This window comes from Cyrtonyx montezumae, unplaced genomic scaffold (genome assembly GCF_038088225.1).
Source record: "Cyrtonyx montezumae isolate F1298 unplaced genomic scaffold, pur_monq_1.0 scaffold_2, whole genome shotgun sequence".
Classification (NCBI taxonomy): domain Eukaryota; kingdom Metazoa; phylum Chordata; class Aves; order Galliformes; family Odontophoridae; genus Cyrtonyx; species Cyrtonyx montezumae.
Window position 1 is genome coordinate 59,538,902 of NW_027071936.1, and position 16,956 is coordinate 59,555,857.

The 16,956-nt window shown below is 40.2% G+C and overlaps 1 protein-coding gene across 1 annotated transcript; it reads left to right on the top strand.

Moving 5' to 3' along the window:
- Positions 1 to 6,406: 6,406 nt before the first annotated feature.
- Positions 6,407 to 14,671, top strand: LOC136048272 (alpha-2-macroglobulin receptor-associated protein-like). Its single transcript, XM_065735838.1, has 8 exons — positions 6,407 to 6,568; positions 10,277 to 10,421; positions 10,735 to 10,859; positions 12,143 to 12,263; positions 13,157 to 13,315; positions 13,801 to 13,883; positions 14,062 to 14,238; positions 14,576 to 14,671. Exons 1-8 carry the CDS (start codon positions 6,410 to 6,412, stop codon positions 14,639 to 14,641), a joined length of 1,035 nt encoding a protein of 344 aa, XP_065591910.1. The 5' UTR covers positions 6,407 to 6,409; the 3' UTR covers positions 14,642 to 14,671.
- Positions 14,672 to 16,956: the final 2,285 nt, after the last annotated feature.

Sequence of the window (16,956 nt, forward strand, 5' to 3'; positions counted from 1 at the left end):
AGGTAGCCTAAAAGGTTCACTTGGAAGCTAGAAATTTCTCCTTCATGAATATGCCTTTCTAACTTTGAATATGATTTCAACTTCTCTTGAATATGGTTACTGGCAAAATGGTAACACAGATGAGAGAGCTGGCCCTAAGAAGCCCTCCTTTTCTATTAGTTTAGGAATTTGTCTGTTTCCAAACCCAGGAGACACTCAGACTCAACAAATTTTAGTATTAACTACTTCAGTAATATATGGTGTTTTCAGTAAATAAATAAAGTTTAAGTACTCATTCAACTCACAAACTTTTCATTTCTAACTGTGATAAACACCATTCTCACACTAAACTCTCATACTGTGTAAATGAGCTGTTCCTATCGCTTTAAAGGTTAAATCCACTATTCTCAAAGCACAGGTGGCAGATTAACCTTCATTGAAAACAGAGTGGCAGATTCCATTTTCTTTCATAATACCAAGCAGTTATACCTCCTATTCATTTAAGAGACACAGAAGGAGTGTTCAACTCTTATCTGCTTTGGGGATTTAAAACCTGTAGCATTTTCTTCTCTGGAGAGCCCTCTAACTAATAAGCCTAAAGAACTTTCCAGGAAAGATTTATCTGGCTAACTAACAGAGCATGAATCAGTAACCTAAAATATTAAGAGTGCTTTCCTAAGTCTGGATTCTAATTAAGAAAAACATGCCCTCAGTCTCTACCAAACACACAAATTTTAAACTTTCTTAAGCAAATGAAGAAAAATAAGACCTACCCTTTCCAGCTACATACACTGACCAGCATTATCAATAGTCACACATTCAAGCTCTCGGTATTTTCAGTTAAACTCTCTCTAGGGCAGTTTGAAACACCTGCAAGACAAGGGTCAATTTATCCTCTAATGGGCTGACATACTACTGCCTGTACTACCTCCCAGTTCTGGCTTCCATTTCCAACTGAGAGGAAGGAGGGCAACACACCTATAGCAATCTCAGCCAAGGATGGGGAAACAGCACTCCTTTAAATCTCATTGCAGCTCTCTAATTCCTGTGCTGCCATTTGCTCTTCTGAAAGAAGATATATTTACAGCAGCATTGGGAAGACTACCTGGTCACCACCTGCAAATGTAGCTTAAGGCATAAATCCACATGCTGATCAATATGGCTGCAATCACTATTAAACGCAGTCAGTTCCATTATCCCCTCAGGTATCTGCTTGCAAACCAGATTTGCAGCAGATAGAGCATGCCAAATTTATTATGGAACAGTACTGCCCTCCTGTGGCCAAAGTCTATTCTGAAAAAAATGAATCATACATTTACTTCCCTTTTATTTATTTATTTGCTTGTTTCTTGTGCACTACCTCAGATACACTGGACAATCTTTCTGAAAAGAAGTCAGAACTGGGAGACTTACCTCTGAACCACCCCGAAATTTAGATTCAGAGCTGCATTTGGTATGCTAGGGCACCACAACTGAACAGAAAGAGTAAGTATATATGATGCAAATCCCTCTGGCTCTTTACATCTTTTCCTGTGCACCACTAATTATTCCATCCACCGTATTAGACTTGCTTTTTCACTGTCACAGTAGAAGCATATCCAGCCCATTTCCAGATAAAGAGACAGCACTTTATCCCTTCCTTCCCTAAGTGTAGGCATGGAAGTTCCAGACCTTATCAAATTCCATGCAAGTGGGTTCTCCCCAGCTTTAAGGTCTTTGGATTAGGTTCTTAGTGACTTAGAGTCAGATTTAATCTAAGAGTTCACAGACACACAAAACCGAGCATAAAAAAAGCACTCTGAAATCCTTGTGATTAGGTAAAAAGTATAGTTTAACAAAAACAAATAGCACTTTTCACTAGTAAAAAACTTGGACACGGTAATTGAACTTCTGAAGTATTGGATCAGCCATATACTGGAGAGAAATTCATTGCAATAAAGGACCTATATATACAAATGACAGCATGACTGTAGATTACAGCAGTCTAAAGTTTTCACCATTAAGTCTAAGTGCTGATGAATATTAAGTTACAGTTTCTGTGAAGATAAATTGCATTCGGTATAGCCCATACCTGATCTATTTTACTTGCCAATAGTCAGTTAATATGACTCAGCTTTTCTGTCCAGCTGTCAAGGCTAGAGAAATACAGATAAGCATCTCTGTTGTTCTTTTACGACTGCCAGCTATGCTGAGAAAAAATAATTTACCTCTTCTTTCTCACAAATGGTCAATTGCTGACTATCTAATCACTGACACTCTCACTACTGACAAATTTAAAGAGCGTATTACAAGTAATAATGTTCATGCCTGAGCCCTCATGCCTCTTCTATGACATGGAATAGAAATTATTCCATGTGATCAGATGCCAATACAGCAAAAGAAGAGACAATCTTATAACTAAGTCTAATTTTAAAAAGTAGATGGCTAAATCAATTTTAGAGAATTGATCTTATGACATTTTTAGGGTATAGTGATAAGGAAGAAGTCTAATATGAACCTCAACAGGTCAGAATCAACACCAAGACTTCAAGTTATACATGTTTCAGTACCTCCTGCCTTAGGATGTGTGTGTTCTCCATTCCATTTGGAGACCAACTTGCAAATAATTCATACAGCTAGAGAAATTCAGTGAATACCTCTGTATTTAAAATACAAAAGAGAAAAAGTTCTTTTTTTTTTCCTGGAAAACATACAAACGAAAACAGAAGATGAATAGGACATACTCTGCCCTGTCTGTGAATTGCTTAATGCACAACCTATAACAATTTTCTTCGCATTAAAATAAAATCTACTTTTCCTTTGGATGAGCATTTTCTCACATTTTCCTCTATGCTCAGTATTTATTTCTAATCAATGAATTTTAATGATCACCTCAAGAGAAACACTATATGCTCAGCCTCACAGTCCAGAAGAATATAAAGCAGATGACAGGAAAATAAGGATTACATACCCAGCTGGGTATATATGGAGAGAGTAGAATAGCAAATAACTCTTATGCACTTAAAAAAAACTAAAAATGATTTTTACCTTCATTGCCCATCCAAAAACATTTTGTGCAGACCAAGCACGCAGAACTGAAGTCTGAAATGAGAACATATGAAAAGGTTTTAACAAGGTCACATTGAACATTGCCTGCTTATTCATTAATTCAGTCTAAGAAATATTTCTAGATATATGCCACCAAGGACAATGCTAGAGAAAATCAATTTGTTAGCATTTGGTTTAATTGGGCAAATAACTAATGCATTTTGAATTAAAGTCTAAAAACAACATTATTCCAGCTCAGACTGCTGCTGCGTTGCAGCAAGAATGACCAGCAGCCACATCTTTCTGTAACACATACTGCATCACACGTGAAAATACATTCAAATTTTGTTCTGGTAACCCTGAAGACTCCATCCATTTCCCTTTGTGCACATTCTTCCTAAGAGTAAGGCAGCAAACAGCTATGTTTGCACCTTCCTACTCCTTCCCCAAGACAGCAGATTTTAGACCGTTCACTTTACTTTATCCAAAATAAAAATTAATTGGGGAAGGCTAATGTCTAGGAAAAAAAAATAAGACAGGTTTAAGTGGCTCACATTTAGATTTCCATTTATTTCAATGGATGTCTGATAGATTTCTCATTCAAGAGATTATAGTTTTCTACATTTAATGCTATGCAGAATAATTTTTAATTAACCACTTTTGCACCAAAAATAATTTTTTCAACAATTACTCTGTTTTTTTCTTTGTTGATAGTCCATCATGCAGAAGCAACAGAATCCAAATGAAACAACAGGGTGCAATAGCAGGATGTCTCCAGCTTGTGCAGTTTCGCCTGCCTCTGTGCCTTCTTTTTGACCCAGACTATAGCAAAGGAACTCACATCTTCCCTCCTGTAGTTCATGCTCACTGGTTATCATGTACTTGTAAGCTTAATACCACTCGCTCTGTTCTATAACCCTACCTGCACTCCTGCCCTGCATGCCTCCACTTGAACTGCATATGTTACAGACAAGGCACAACTCTTTGTCTCAGAAGTTACTTTTCAAGCTGCCATAGCACTATAAAGCTCTCAACCTTGGGATTGGTGCAACTTCATCTCACTTTACAATTACTGTTCAGCTGGGTTCACTCCTCCTGAGTGAACATCCAGACACTTGTACTTGGATACATTTATTTTGAAGGCCTCACAGTCAATACCGGTAACAAAACACCCTGAAATCAATGTTTGGCTTGTGAAGTCTTCCTAAGCTGAACCACGGTTTCTTCCTCCTTGGGATTCACTAAGACCTCAAACATACCAGTTATGTATTTAGCTCTAGAATCCTACCTTTGCATCTTCCAGAGGAAGAGGACTTCTTCCAGTTGAACCAGGAGATCCAACCTGTTTATTTTGCTCAGCTCTCTACAGCTCCCATGACTCCTATTCCATCTAAACAGCTTCAGGAACAGTAATTAGAAAAAAATACTAATCCTTTTTACACTCTTGAATGTTCATGCCAGAGCTTGTTAACAGTATGGGATGCCAAGCCTGCTCACTAAAAATTCAATCCCAGCATAACAGTTACTTGAAAATTACTGCTGCTTCACTTCAAGACAACTGTCTGACAACAAATATGCCAGAAAACAAAATGTTTATGGTATGGCTCAACAGATACTAGAAGAAGCTGCTGAGCTACATCTGAATGATGCAGAACTATGACATACAATGCTTTCTTCTGCATCTAGAAGAGTGTTGGCAGTTCAGATAAATACTGAGAGGCATAGCTATTGCTTGCTAAAGTTCTAAAGGTACATAAGCAATGAAGGGGAAATTGTCATTATAGTTTGGGCAGTTTGTTTTCACAGGACTGATTTATAATGCATGAAGGTTTAGAGTTGACAGTACTACAGCACTACCCTTTGCTCTGCTCAAAGTCACACAAAAGATCCAAAGTAAATTAATGGAGTGAACCTTTGCATCCACCACCAGCCAGGCTTTAGTACTGTGCTAAAGAAAACTAAGTGCAGAAATGCCCGACCACGCCAGAGATCTCATACTACACAAGCTTTGCAGTGTGCAGAGGATTTAGCAGGAAGACCAAAGAAAGAAAAGGTTTCTTCTGTCATCCCCTCAGAAAAAACAAAGTGGAGCGTGCCCTGCATTGCAGTGCACATCCCCTGCTCTTCCATGATGGTGGCATTCAATTTTAGAAGAATGGGTGAAACATATACCAGCCCTGAATTTATCATTAGATATTTTTCCCCAACATTACATATTTTTGCTTAGTACCATCTGACTTAATATCCTCCAGAAACACCCCAGGGACTGCTGCGCCTCCTGGCTGTATCCTCTGCATCAGAAGTACTGTGAGGGAAGGTAGACACCATGCAGCAAGGGACTGCTGTCCAGGAGCTGTGCTCAGCGTGCACCATCAACCTCACGCTTGTTCTTGTAGTTCACCCCTTTCACTAACAACCCAGTCTACTTGTTACTACCTTTCACAGTCCTCATCCTCCTCCCTACACCATCACACTCTATCTCCTGGGTGGTGCCATTCTCTTTCTCCAGTGGAGGACAAAGTCCTTCCCTAAGATCACCTAATCTATCAACTCATCCCTTCCATGCGCACTAAGCCATGTTCCTCAGTGCCAAACCTACACACGTCTTGAACACCTGTGAGGACATTGACTCCTCTACATCTGTGGACAGCCTGTTTCCAATGCTTGACAACTGTTTCCAATATTTTTTTCCTAATGTGCAACCTGAACCTCCCCTAGCACAAACTGCAGCCATTACCTCTTGTCCTAACACTAATTTCCAGGGAGGCCACCCCCCATCCACCTCACCTCAACATTCTTTCAGGTAGAGAATCGTAAGTTATCCTCCTTTCCAGACTAAACAATTTCAGTGCCCTCAGCCAACCTCCATAAGACTTGTGTTCCAGATCCTTCACAATGTTGTTTCCTTTCTCAATGTCTTTCTTGTAGTGAGGGGCCCAAAACCGAACACATTACTCAAGATGCAGCCTCACCAGAGCTGAGCATGGAGGATGATCACTTTCATGCCCTTGCTGGGTATACTCATTCTGATACAAGCCACCACATGGCATCGGCCCTCTCGGCCACCTGGGCACACTGCTGCCTCACGTTCACCTGGCTGTTGATTAACACTCCCAAGTCCTTTTCCAGATCCTCTATCCCAAGCCCGCAGCATTGCCTGTGGTTTCCATAACCAAAATGCGGCACCTGGCTCTTGGTCTTGTTAAAGCTCACCCCACTGCCCGCCACCCAGCAATCCAGCCTGGCTATGTCCCTCTGTAGTATCTTCCAGCCCTCACACAGACCCAACGCTTCCTCCTTTCAGACACCAACACGCCCCTCCCTCGCAGAGGAGGCCGCCCCGGCCCTGCAGGCGGAGCGCTGCCCGGCATCCCGGCACTCGTAGCTCCCCGCACGGAGCGACATGGCGGCGGCCGCCCTCGCAGCGTTCCTCCTCGCCGCCAGCGCTCTGGCCAGCAAGTACTCCCGGGAGGCCAACGAGGGGCTGGCTGACGCCAAGCGGCGAGAGGTCGGGGAGTTCCGTGTGGTGAGGCTGAACCAGGTCTGGGAGAAGGCGCAGCGGGTGAGTGAGGGTTTTCGCCTGGGTTTTAGGCCTGGAGCCTCTCCCTGGAGCCGCACGGTCAGGTTCTCGCAGCCCCGCTCGCTGGGAACTGTGCTGCGGTGAGAGGGACCTCGGGAGGTGCCCTGTTCCTCCTTTCTGCGGTGCGTGCCTGTGTTATGGGAGCGCAGGCAACAGTGAAACCTCACGCTGAAGGAATGGAAGGCAGAGGGAATGTGTGTGTGTGGAGCCCCTTTGGTACGGAGGAGGGTCTGAGGCTCACTCCTGCACCCGCTGCTTGAATGCAGCAGCTCTGTTTAGTGATACACTCATCCTGCCCTGTTTGAAGGCAGCAGCCTTCTTCCCTGCTTTGCTTAGGGCAGGAACTTGTCACTAGCCCTCATTACTGGAACTGCCAGGTACTTATCTTGAGTATAGAATATCCAGCCAGCACAAGTGTTCTGCTCACACAGAAGCAAAATTCATAGGATGGTCTGGGTTGGAAAGGGACCCTTAAGATCATCTAGTTCCAACTCCCCTGCTATAAGCAGAGACACCTCCCACTGGACCAGGTTGCTCAAAGCCCTATCCAGCCTGGCCTTGAATTCTTCCAGGAAGGGGGCATTCGCAACCTTACTCAGCAACCTGTTCCAGTGTCTCACCACCCTTACTCCTAATGTCTAGTCTAAATCTACCCCCTTGCAGTTTAAAACTATTTCCCCTTGTCCTGTCACTGCCTGCCCAGCTTTCCTGTAGGCTCCTTCAAGTACTGGAAGACCACTATACAGACCTCCCAGTGCCTTCTCCGGTATGAAGAGCCACAGCTCCCTTAGCCTATCCTCATAGGGAAGTTGATCCAGCCCTCTGATCATTTTTGTGGGCCTCCTCTGGACCTGCTCCAAAAACTCCACATCATTATTGCACTGGGGGCCAGAGCTGGACACAGCACTCTAGGTAGCAGCCTCACGAGAACCGAGTAGAGGGGCGGAATCAGCTCCCTCAACCTGCTGGGCACATTTCTCTTGATGTAGCCCAGGATACAGTTGGCCTTCTAGGCTGCAGGCACACATTGGATCTTTCATCAACTGACACTCTTCAGGGCTGCTCTCAAGTCATTTTACACCCATCTTATATCTGTGCTTTGGATTACCCTGACCTAGCTGCAGAACCTTGCACACAGCCTTGTTGAACTGAATGAGAATACCATGGGCCCACCTCTCAAGTCTGCTACAGAGAGAAGAATTGAACTCACCCAACTGGTGAAGAAGCAACAACTATACAGTATCCCTCCTCCAGAAGCAGCCCAGGCCCAAGAAACATCCTCCCTTCAGTGGCTGACCATTATATTGAGTCCAGGGTGGCTCCAGGTGCAAACAGTTTACCTGTGCTGGCTAGGCCAGCCACAGGCCTTCACCAGGTGCTCAAGCACCAATTCAAACCATGACCTAACAGTTCCCCTAAATAAGGAACAAGGAATGTGAGTAATGACCTCAGTGTTTTGTTGTTTAATTTTTAAACTTAGCTTTCCATCTCTGCTCTTAGTTGTTCCAGCATATGACTGACATTAGTGATGTGAACTGCTGTCTGTTAACACTTTTTCACCTGATGCTATTCAAGATCCTGCATGAGTTGATCTTGAAGGAAGCAGATCATGACCTAAATGCTTTAAATTACCCTAGTGTATTTACTTTTGTGCTATGTAATTTGAACGGGCAAGAGACTTCCAGCAGAACATTGCAAATAATTGTGATGTTTAAAAGTTACATACCAAATTATAATGACAATTATTGAAGTTTGAATAGAATCTTTCTTTTTCTCCTTAGAAAACAGTGTACTTAATTCCTTATTTTTTATTGGCCATTTAAAATGTTTTGTTAACAATGAGACTTCCCCAAACTTTTTATTTTGATAATCTGACGCTACTCTGTGGTGCTTTTACAAAATGCAAAATATGTGTTTATGAGGTTATGCTAACTGCAGTGGATGTCTAACATAAACTGTATTGTGTAATCTTTTATACATTAGTGTGTTTCTGATGGCAGTCATATATTTACAAGATTATATTATCCTATTTGCAGTACTTAAAAGTTGAATTAATTGTTATCTGAGTTACCAGTGGTAACTTTTTATCCTGGATTTGCTCAACCTATCAACACATTAAGTCATTATGGCATTAGAGTGCAGAACTACCAAGTAATGATTAGTCATTTCCATCACAATTTGTAGCAAATTTTTACTCAGTCTTCCTCTCAGAACATCAGGACACAGCGCTGCTGAGTGAAACAGTGTTACTTGGTGCTACCACAGCACTGAAGCTCTGCCTGTCAGGTCAGCCTGCTCCAGAAAAGCAAAGTAAATAAGGTTCTCATTATTTTAACAAAATTCATAACTGAAGAGGTTTCTGCTACGTGCTTAGTTTTCATCAAATGGTTCTCCGAAAGCAGATGTTAAAGAAGATTATAGAGAGGTTTTAGAACTAGAGGATCAGAATTTTTAATATATTCTATAAAGTATATATTTACCTATTATTCCAAGTACTCTCAGTTTTGGCAGATTATTTCAGTAGGCTAAGTGGAAGATACACATAAAAAGCTGGTTTAAAAATTGCAGTAATTAAGTAGTCTTGTGTCACTGAATGTAATAGAAGATCCTGTGTTGAACCCAGAAACAATAATGTGCAGAGGTTCCTGAATTCCCTACAGTTTAGTGCACTAACTCAGAATAATGATGTTTTTTCCTAGTTATTTGCACATAACCTGATGATGCTCAGATGAATGGCTGAGTCTTTTCAGTGGCATCAGTTTAAAGGTCAATTTCTGATGTTTAAAAATTATGATGAGACCTGCATCTGTGTATGTTAAACATACTGAATTCTCACTGAAAATGCAAATTTTTGTAATTCTTAATCTGTTGTTAATGACAGGATTAGAAAACAACAACAACAACAACACTTTAGTCAGTAGATTCTTGCTAGGACAAATGAGCCAAGCTGGTCTGAAGGTGGGTCTGAGCTCCCAGGAGCTGGCTGCTAGCAAGCTTAGGTGAAACAACTCAGAAAGCTCAGGCAAAACTTCTTTGGAGGTCACACTGCTAGCACATGCTTTGATTACCTCTCTTCTTTGGGCTTTTCTTCACCCCCACCTTCTTGTTGTAAACATATGTGCAAGAACTTCTTAAGGATGAGCATCATTTGTTTCATTTCTTTGTTTCAAAGAATAACTAAAGTGTCTAAAATCTGGAAAGTATAAAGTTTGGACTCATCTTGCAGCAGTGCTGCTTAGCCAGCTGCATATTTAGTTATTGTCTTTATTCCTGTTTTCTTTGTGTATTTCACAAAGTTTCAAGCTGGTGTATCAGTCATTTAAATCTTTATTTTTATTTGTAGTGCCAACGTCAGTATCTTCTCTTTTTCTTCTCTCATGTAGGACAGGAATATTTCTAGGTTTTGTATGTTTTTCATTCACATAAACCATGTTGAGAAGTGAAATCTTGGAAAACTATGCACTTTGTTGCATTGGTTCTGTGACCTCCAAGGCCATCCTCAGTATCCTGGTAGTCTGCAAAACCATACTGACAAATGAAATTTCCCAACTCACTAAGACTGTGTGCTTAGAAGACAATCCACAAGAAAGTATATGTGCTGAAAAGGCACAGAATTTGAGAATTTCAGTTGTTATTGCCTGTTGTTAGTAAAACCAAGTGGAGTCACTTCCTTTCTCTGTTTTTATTTAGCTTCATCTCTCTGCTGTGAAACTAGCAGAATTGCACAGCGATCTAAAAATACAAGAAAAGGATGAGCTAAGCTGGAAAAAACTGAAGGCTGAAGGGCTAGATGAAGATGGAGAGAAAGAAGCCAAGCTTAGACGCAACTTAAATGGTAAGGTGTCTCTTTACAGAAGGGTTTAAACTGCACGAAACATGTTTGTTTAGAAACCTCTGTAAGTGTCTGAACCATTAAGTACCAGGTTGTCTTTCAAGACAGTCAGTACGCAGAAGCTGTTTGAAGGTCAGTAGGGATGTCAGGAGGCTAAGAGCTTCCTTTGCTTCTGATGTTGTCTGAAAAGATCATTCAACTCTTCATCCTAAACTGTTAACCTGCCCACAACTCTGAAAGTCAAGGATGCAGCAGCCAGCCTTGTGTACATTCATAGCTGGTTCTAATGTATCTGTATCTTCTGTGTTCCCTGCAGTCATTATGACTAAATACGGAATGAACGGAAAGAAGGACTCTTACCTAACTGATACTAACTACATTAAAGATGGTACAGAAAGTGATACATTGGATGACCCAAGACTAGAAAAATTGTGGAGCAAGGTGGGTAACATTTCCAGGAATTCTGGCATATGAAATCAGTTTTTCTTCTCTTCTGAGAGCTTTCAATCTTGGAACTGAATTGTTTTAAGCTTTACTGCTCTAATTTTTTATGTACTGGCCAAACTGTTGTGCTCTGTAGCATGTATCGTTGTGTTCTGTGGGCATCCTATGTGCATCCAAGTCAGCAGGTGTGGCTGGTTCTCTTTGCCAAATAAAACACCCAGAGCAGTCATGGAGGATAAGAACCTCTGTTTGTTAAGACAAAAAGAATATTTCCTCAAATGTCACTGATCTCAAGATTTCCCTTTGTTGTTTTTCATGTTCTTCTTGTTCTTTCTGTGTGTTGTTGTTGTTGTTGTTGTTTGTTTGTTTTTAACTGTGCATTTAAAATAGAACTACTTAATGGAATGTTTAGAGAGGAGAAAGGAGATGTCTGGGGAGATGTTTAAATAAAGTACATTCCCAAAGTGATATTCAAGTGAGACCTTTGCATGAGAACTAGAAAGTGTACTGTCTGTTTGGGCAGCTAAAACTGGCAAAGTAGTAATCTTAAAAAAATGAAATGATTTGTTTTTTAGAAGCAAGTAGTCATATAAAGCAAAGAATCCTTAGACCAATCTAGTGCCCTGGTAGTAAAGCAGAGAAAAAGTTTTGCTATGTTTTCAAATGTTACTGTAACCACATGCAGCTCTGGTGAGGAATACATTGTTATATGCTGTGGGGAGTAGTAAAGTTCATCACTTACAAGTAGGTATAAATCATTTTCACTTTTGGTCATGCCATTGCAAGATGTAATCACGAGACTTGTGGGCAATTAAGGCTTCACTAATTGCTGAACGTAGTCCTCTGAGGAACAAATCACTGCAGAGCAAAAAGAATCATAGAAATGCACTGTAGTGATACAATCTTCACTTGCCAGTAGAGTAGAATTTCTTGAGTAAAGATTGATCTTAATATTGAGCTACAACGTAGGCAGTTCTCCATGGCCCTTATTTTTCTATCAAATTCTTTTCCACAGAATATAAATGAGAGAGGCTTTTCATTGGATAGTCCATAGGAAGCCAACTTTGTAGATCTGAAACAAACTTTCATTTGATATGATTAAAGCTACTGTGTTCCTGAACGTCTAGTCTTGACCTCAAACTTATGTAATGGGATTCAAAACAGATTATGGAAGAGCTGGGCTTAATCATTTTCTAAATGTAGCAGGGAGAAGTTTCAGCAAAGGAGTGTGTCTAATAGCACATGGCCTGGGAATCATAACTAGCTCGTGTTTCTTTCAGGCCAAGACCTCTGGGAAGTTCTCTGATGAGGAGCTGGATAAGCTTTGGCGAGAATTTAAGCATCACAGAGAGAAGATTCGTGAATACAATATTCTGCTGGAGACTGTGAGCAGAACTGAAGGTTTCTGAACATTTTCCTGATGTGTTTACATCTCTGCCTATTGCCTCCATTTTTCCAAGTTTCTTTGAAAATCTCTCTGTCTCATTCCTGCCAGAACTCCTTGCAGATGCTGACCTTCCCAGATACTTGTGTGGTTTAATTCTACGTTAACTGCCAAAGATCTTACCTGTTAATGAACGTGTTGCCATTTCAGTTTTCTAATTCTTGCTTGAGTTTCAAGCAGGGAAGATATCATCAGATTACTAATGATGGCTTGTTGGACTTTACTGGAAATTTTGCAGCAAGTACAAATCCACTACTGCAGATTGTGGTTCTAAAGTCTGCAAGACATGGATGTTTCACCAGTGGAAGCCCAAGAGGATATATATCTTAGGCACTGAGCTTGAGAATCTTTATCCAGTGTTCTGTATTAATCCTAGTTAAAATTTTGTTAGAATTAAACTGTTCTAAAGCTCGCAGGCAGCTTGATGTTTGCATTGTAGAGTCCAAGCTGAAGCTGCTGAAAGCTATTTCGATGTTGGATGTCCTGACTAATTCATGAAATGTCTGAGGGGGAGTTATAGGATTTACCAACCATGCCTATTCAATTTCCTTGAGATAATGCTAACCAAGGAAAATAAGAACATTCCATTATTAAAACCGTAGCTGATCGCCAGTAGGAGTTAAAAGGCATTTCTGTAATATCACCCTCCAGAGCATGGAGGAGCAATTATCATAGCATTCACCTGCCAAAGGAGATACTGCTTTTTAGAGTATGATGTCAATGCTTTACTTGCACTCAGTTCAAATACGAAGAACTGATTGTATTTTATCCGTCTCGTTTGAGGGACTTCTAGGGCTTCTTACCTGTCAGGATTTGGCCCACAATCAGTATAGCGTTTCTCTTTCAACAGATATTCACAAAAATGTCATCAACCCATCTGAAGAGAACCTGGTGAAAGAGGAAGTCTTGCACAACAAACACAGAGAACTTAAAGACAAGCTAAGAAGCATCAACCAGGGGTTTGAGCGTTTGCGTAAAGTCAGTCACCAGGGATATGATGCAACCAGTGGTATGATGACAGTGGTAATTTTTAATGTTTCTTTGGTATCAATTTTATAAAATAAAAATCAGTGAGAAAGTAGTAAGATTTAATCACAGTATGTCATGTTGCCACAAAGAGCTAAAGAGGTACATCCAGGCTGCTCTGTGTAGTAGCCAACACAAAAAAATGCAAGGACAGCCTCTAAAGAAGGTAGTTATTCCTTCCCATGTGGGTATGGAAGACAGATCACACCCTCTGCACCAGGGGGTCAGATGAGTTAGGGAATGTGCAGGACAAACAATGGCACTAATTAGTTGTGGGGGTTTTATTTTTGCTTTTAAATAAATGCTTGCTACAGTACAATTGTTTTAAGTTAAGTACTTGGACTTTTCCCCCTTTTCATTTAAGTAGACTTACTAGTAATTCATTGTTTAGTATATCTGCATACTTACTTTGCATAAAAGCATTATGTTCAGATTTTTATTTTGTGATATTGATATGTGTTTGTGTAGAATTTGAAGAACCAAGAGTGATTGATCTGTGGGACATGGCAAAATCAGCCAATTTCACTGAGAAAGAGCTAGAATCTTTTCGGGTAAGTAGAATTCTGGTAAGATCTCCCACGGAAAGGTATTTTCCCACATAGAGAAATGATCAGTGTTACTCTTAGGGCAACCAATTCTATACTACTTTTCAGGCACCAGAAAAAAAAAGTCATTATTTAATGTTTCAAATATATACATATGTGATACTACTCATGTGCATTGTCCTAGGAGGAGCTGAAACACTTTGAAGCAAAAATTGAGAAACATCATCACTATCAGAAGCAATTAGAGATTTCACATGAGAAACTAAAACATATAGAGGGGACTGGAGATAAGGAACATCTGAACAGAAACAGAGAGAAATATGCCATGCTAGAAGAAAAGACAAAAGAGCTCGGATATAAGGTCTGTATAAATCCAGTGTACATACCTGTTGAAAATTAGACTCAGTAGTGGAGGGAATGTCAGTTACCCAGTGCTGATTTTTTTTCATGCAGGTAAACATCTTCCAGGGGAGGAGGTTAAGGCACACTTGCGCTCAATGTTTAATACAAGATAGGCATGATTGGTTTTTACACATCTAATTCTAAAATGCCTGAAAATTTTCTAGTCTCAGCATTTCTGGAGAGCTGCCACATGTACTGATAGCAAAATCTGAACATACTATATTGATTTATTTATTCTTCTAGCATCATTTATTGTTTTACTGAAATTTGTTCAATACGTTTCCTTTTTCTTCTAGGTAAAGAAGCATTTGCAAGACTTATCCAGCAGAATCTCTCAAGGTCTTCAACACAATGAATTATAAACGTCTGTTCTCCTTCATGGGATCAATTTATGAACATAAAACAACTGAGGAATTTTACAAACAGGATTAGCTGAGCAGTCCTTCCAAAATACAAAGGATTGAAGAGTTGTCCTGTAGGAAAACTTTTTGTGGTCCACTTAGTTTTGTGTTTGCACGATCACGTTAAATGATTACATGTAAATCTGAATCAAGGAACAGCCTTTGAAATAAGTCACATCACAGGGAAATGTGAACTCTCAGAAGAGTCCTGCTGGTAAAAAAAAATGCTGATCTTATAGTTAGTCAAGGTATTCTGTTCAATGAAAGCAAACACCTGAGGTGCAGGATGTTAAAAGTTCAGAGAAGTTTACTGTTTCAGCGTTTGGTTTGATGCATTTTCCACTGAAGGTAACTAAAATATTTCTACTCAACTGAGCATTGACTCAGAGCTGCACTGTATATGAATCATGTGAGAGGAGGAGGAGGAGTAAGGAAGGAAGAAGTATTGAGGTCAGTTCACACAACTTACAGACTAACACATCTAAAGTTACTGAATGTATGTGTACAGTTGTGTCATTCATAGTTGCTTCATTTTGTTACACTTACTCATTAAAAATCAAAACAAGATACCAGTGAGGTGATTTTTTTCTTCCCTTTTGTTGGATGACAAATAACCAGATGGAATTTTTTTGATCATATACGCCCATTACTTGGAACTGAAGTTAACTCACACGTATTTTTAATACAGACAGGGTAGTTTTGCACCACAAGAATGTGTTTCTATATTCTGAATAGGCACAAGGCTTTCTAAAGCAGCTTGTCTCTGAGTGTGTACTCCAGAAAAGCCTGCCATAAGTTTCTATCACTTTCTCTTTCAAGACCACATCTTCCTGTTGCACAGCAGAACTTTGGCTAACGTTAGCCACTGGTGCTGAAACTTTCTATAATAGTAATAATGCTGACCCTTTATTTCTAAGAATGTTTTCTTGTGAAACTGCCAGGAACAAGACTAAGGCAAAGGTCCAATGTAGGTAAATCATTACAGCTGCTTGGTTGAGATCTGTCAATCTCACAGAGCTGTAACATTCCATTTTAAGAAACTGGTTTCAAGCCTCACTTGCCATATCTGTTCTGAGAGACAGTTTGTGAGAATCAGCCACTGCATACATTACTTATCCAGGGCCTGAGTCTGTGGTGGGCTGAAAGTAGTAAGATTATGCACGTATAGGCTATTTCATAGTGTGCAAGTGATTTGAATGAAAACAGTGGTAACAGTCCTACTGTGAGATTTTGAGTGTCTTACTTTGCAGCAGTAAGCAATTATTTACTGCTTTTGTTTTAAGCTGTTATTTATATTTCAGAGCTGTTATTTATATTTCAGAGAATCATTGTTCATCAGTATGCAATGCAGGCCCCTATTAATATATATTAAGTCAATAACAGTTCTTAAAAATAACATGATTCAGATGTTTACAGGGAATCGAGAGAATATTAGCAGCTTTGTGATTCTGAAAGCACCACTTGCAGTTGTAGTTGCGGTGCCAGTGATGTTCCAGACCTCAACATCAGCCTAAGCACCACAACTGGTTGCCTTTAGTCACATAAGAGACTTGAGTAGAGCCAAATTCATTCTCCCTCTATCAGCTGTAGTGCCAAAAATGGTGTTCAGTAAGGCACAGGGCAACCTGTACGTTTTCAGCTCCGGGATTTCATTAAGAATATTTTGTTTGGCCTGAAGCAAAGTTACAATTCCATAGATAATGGAATTTATAGAATTATTTCTACTGTAGCTAGAGGCAACTGAGATTACCAGTAAACATTCATCATCTTAGAGATGGTTCATGTCGTTTCTGTTGCATGTCTCCTTTGGTTGGTAAGCTAAAAAAAGTAAACCCTAAAACAGCCACAACCTGATTCTACTCAAGAAAGAGAGATCTGTTTTTTTCCAGGATGCTTCTAAATAACCATTTCTTCCCCAGACTATTACAGTAGAGGCCACTCAGGTTTCTTTAACACAGCAGTAGCTGCACTATGTTACACATTTATCTGTCTTCATCGTGAATTTTTCAAGATGAATGCAGTATAGAAATGCTATACAGCTTCTGTAGTTTGCCCTCTGTAGAAAGAGAAGTCCACATACCACAGCTCAGTTCGGTGTTCAGTGGCTGAACATCTGAGGAATTGGAGCACATATGCAACATACATCAGCAGAGTAAAGGAGCTAATGAAAGCAATGATGTCTGAGAAGTTCCCACATCCAGCTACAACTCCTGAAGTGTTCCTACAGTCAGTAGTAACACTTGTGCTAAAATGCTATATGGGTTGTACATGAATGG

What these genes read in the sequence shown, in the direction of transcription:
- LOC136048272 (XM_065735838.1), top strand. Translation starts at nt 6,410, where the DNA reads ATGGCGGCGGCCGCCCTCGCAGCGTTCCTCCTCGCCGCCAGCGCTCTG. An exon ending in TAGAAAAATTGTGGAGCAAG is followed by an intron (nt 10,860 to 12,142) that starts GTGGGTAACATT and finishes TGTTTCTTTCAG; the next exon opens with GCCAAGACCTCTGGGAAGTT. An exon ending in GACTGTGAGCAGAACTGAAG is followed by an intron (nt 12,264 to 13,156) that starts GTTTCTGAACAT and finishes CTCTTTCAACAG; the next exon opens with ATATTCACAAAAATGTCATC.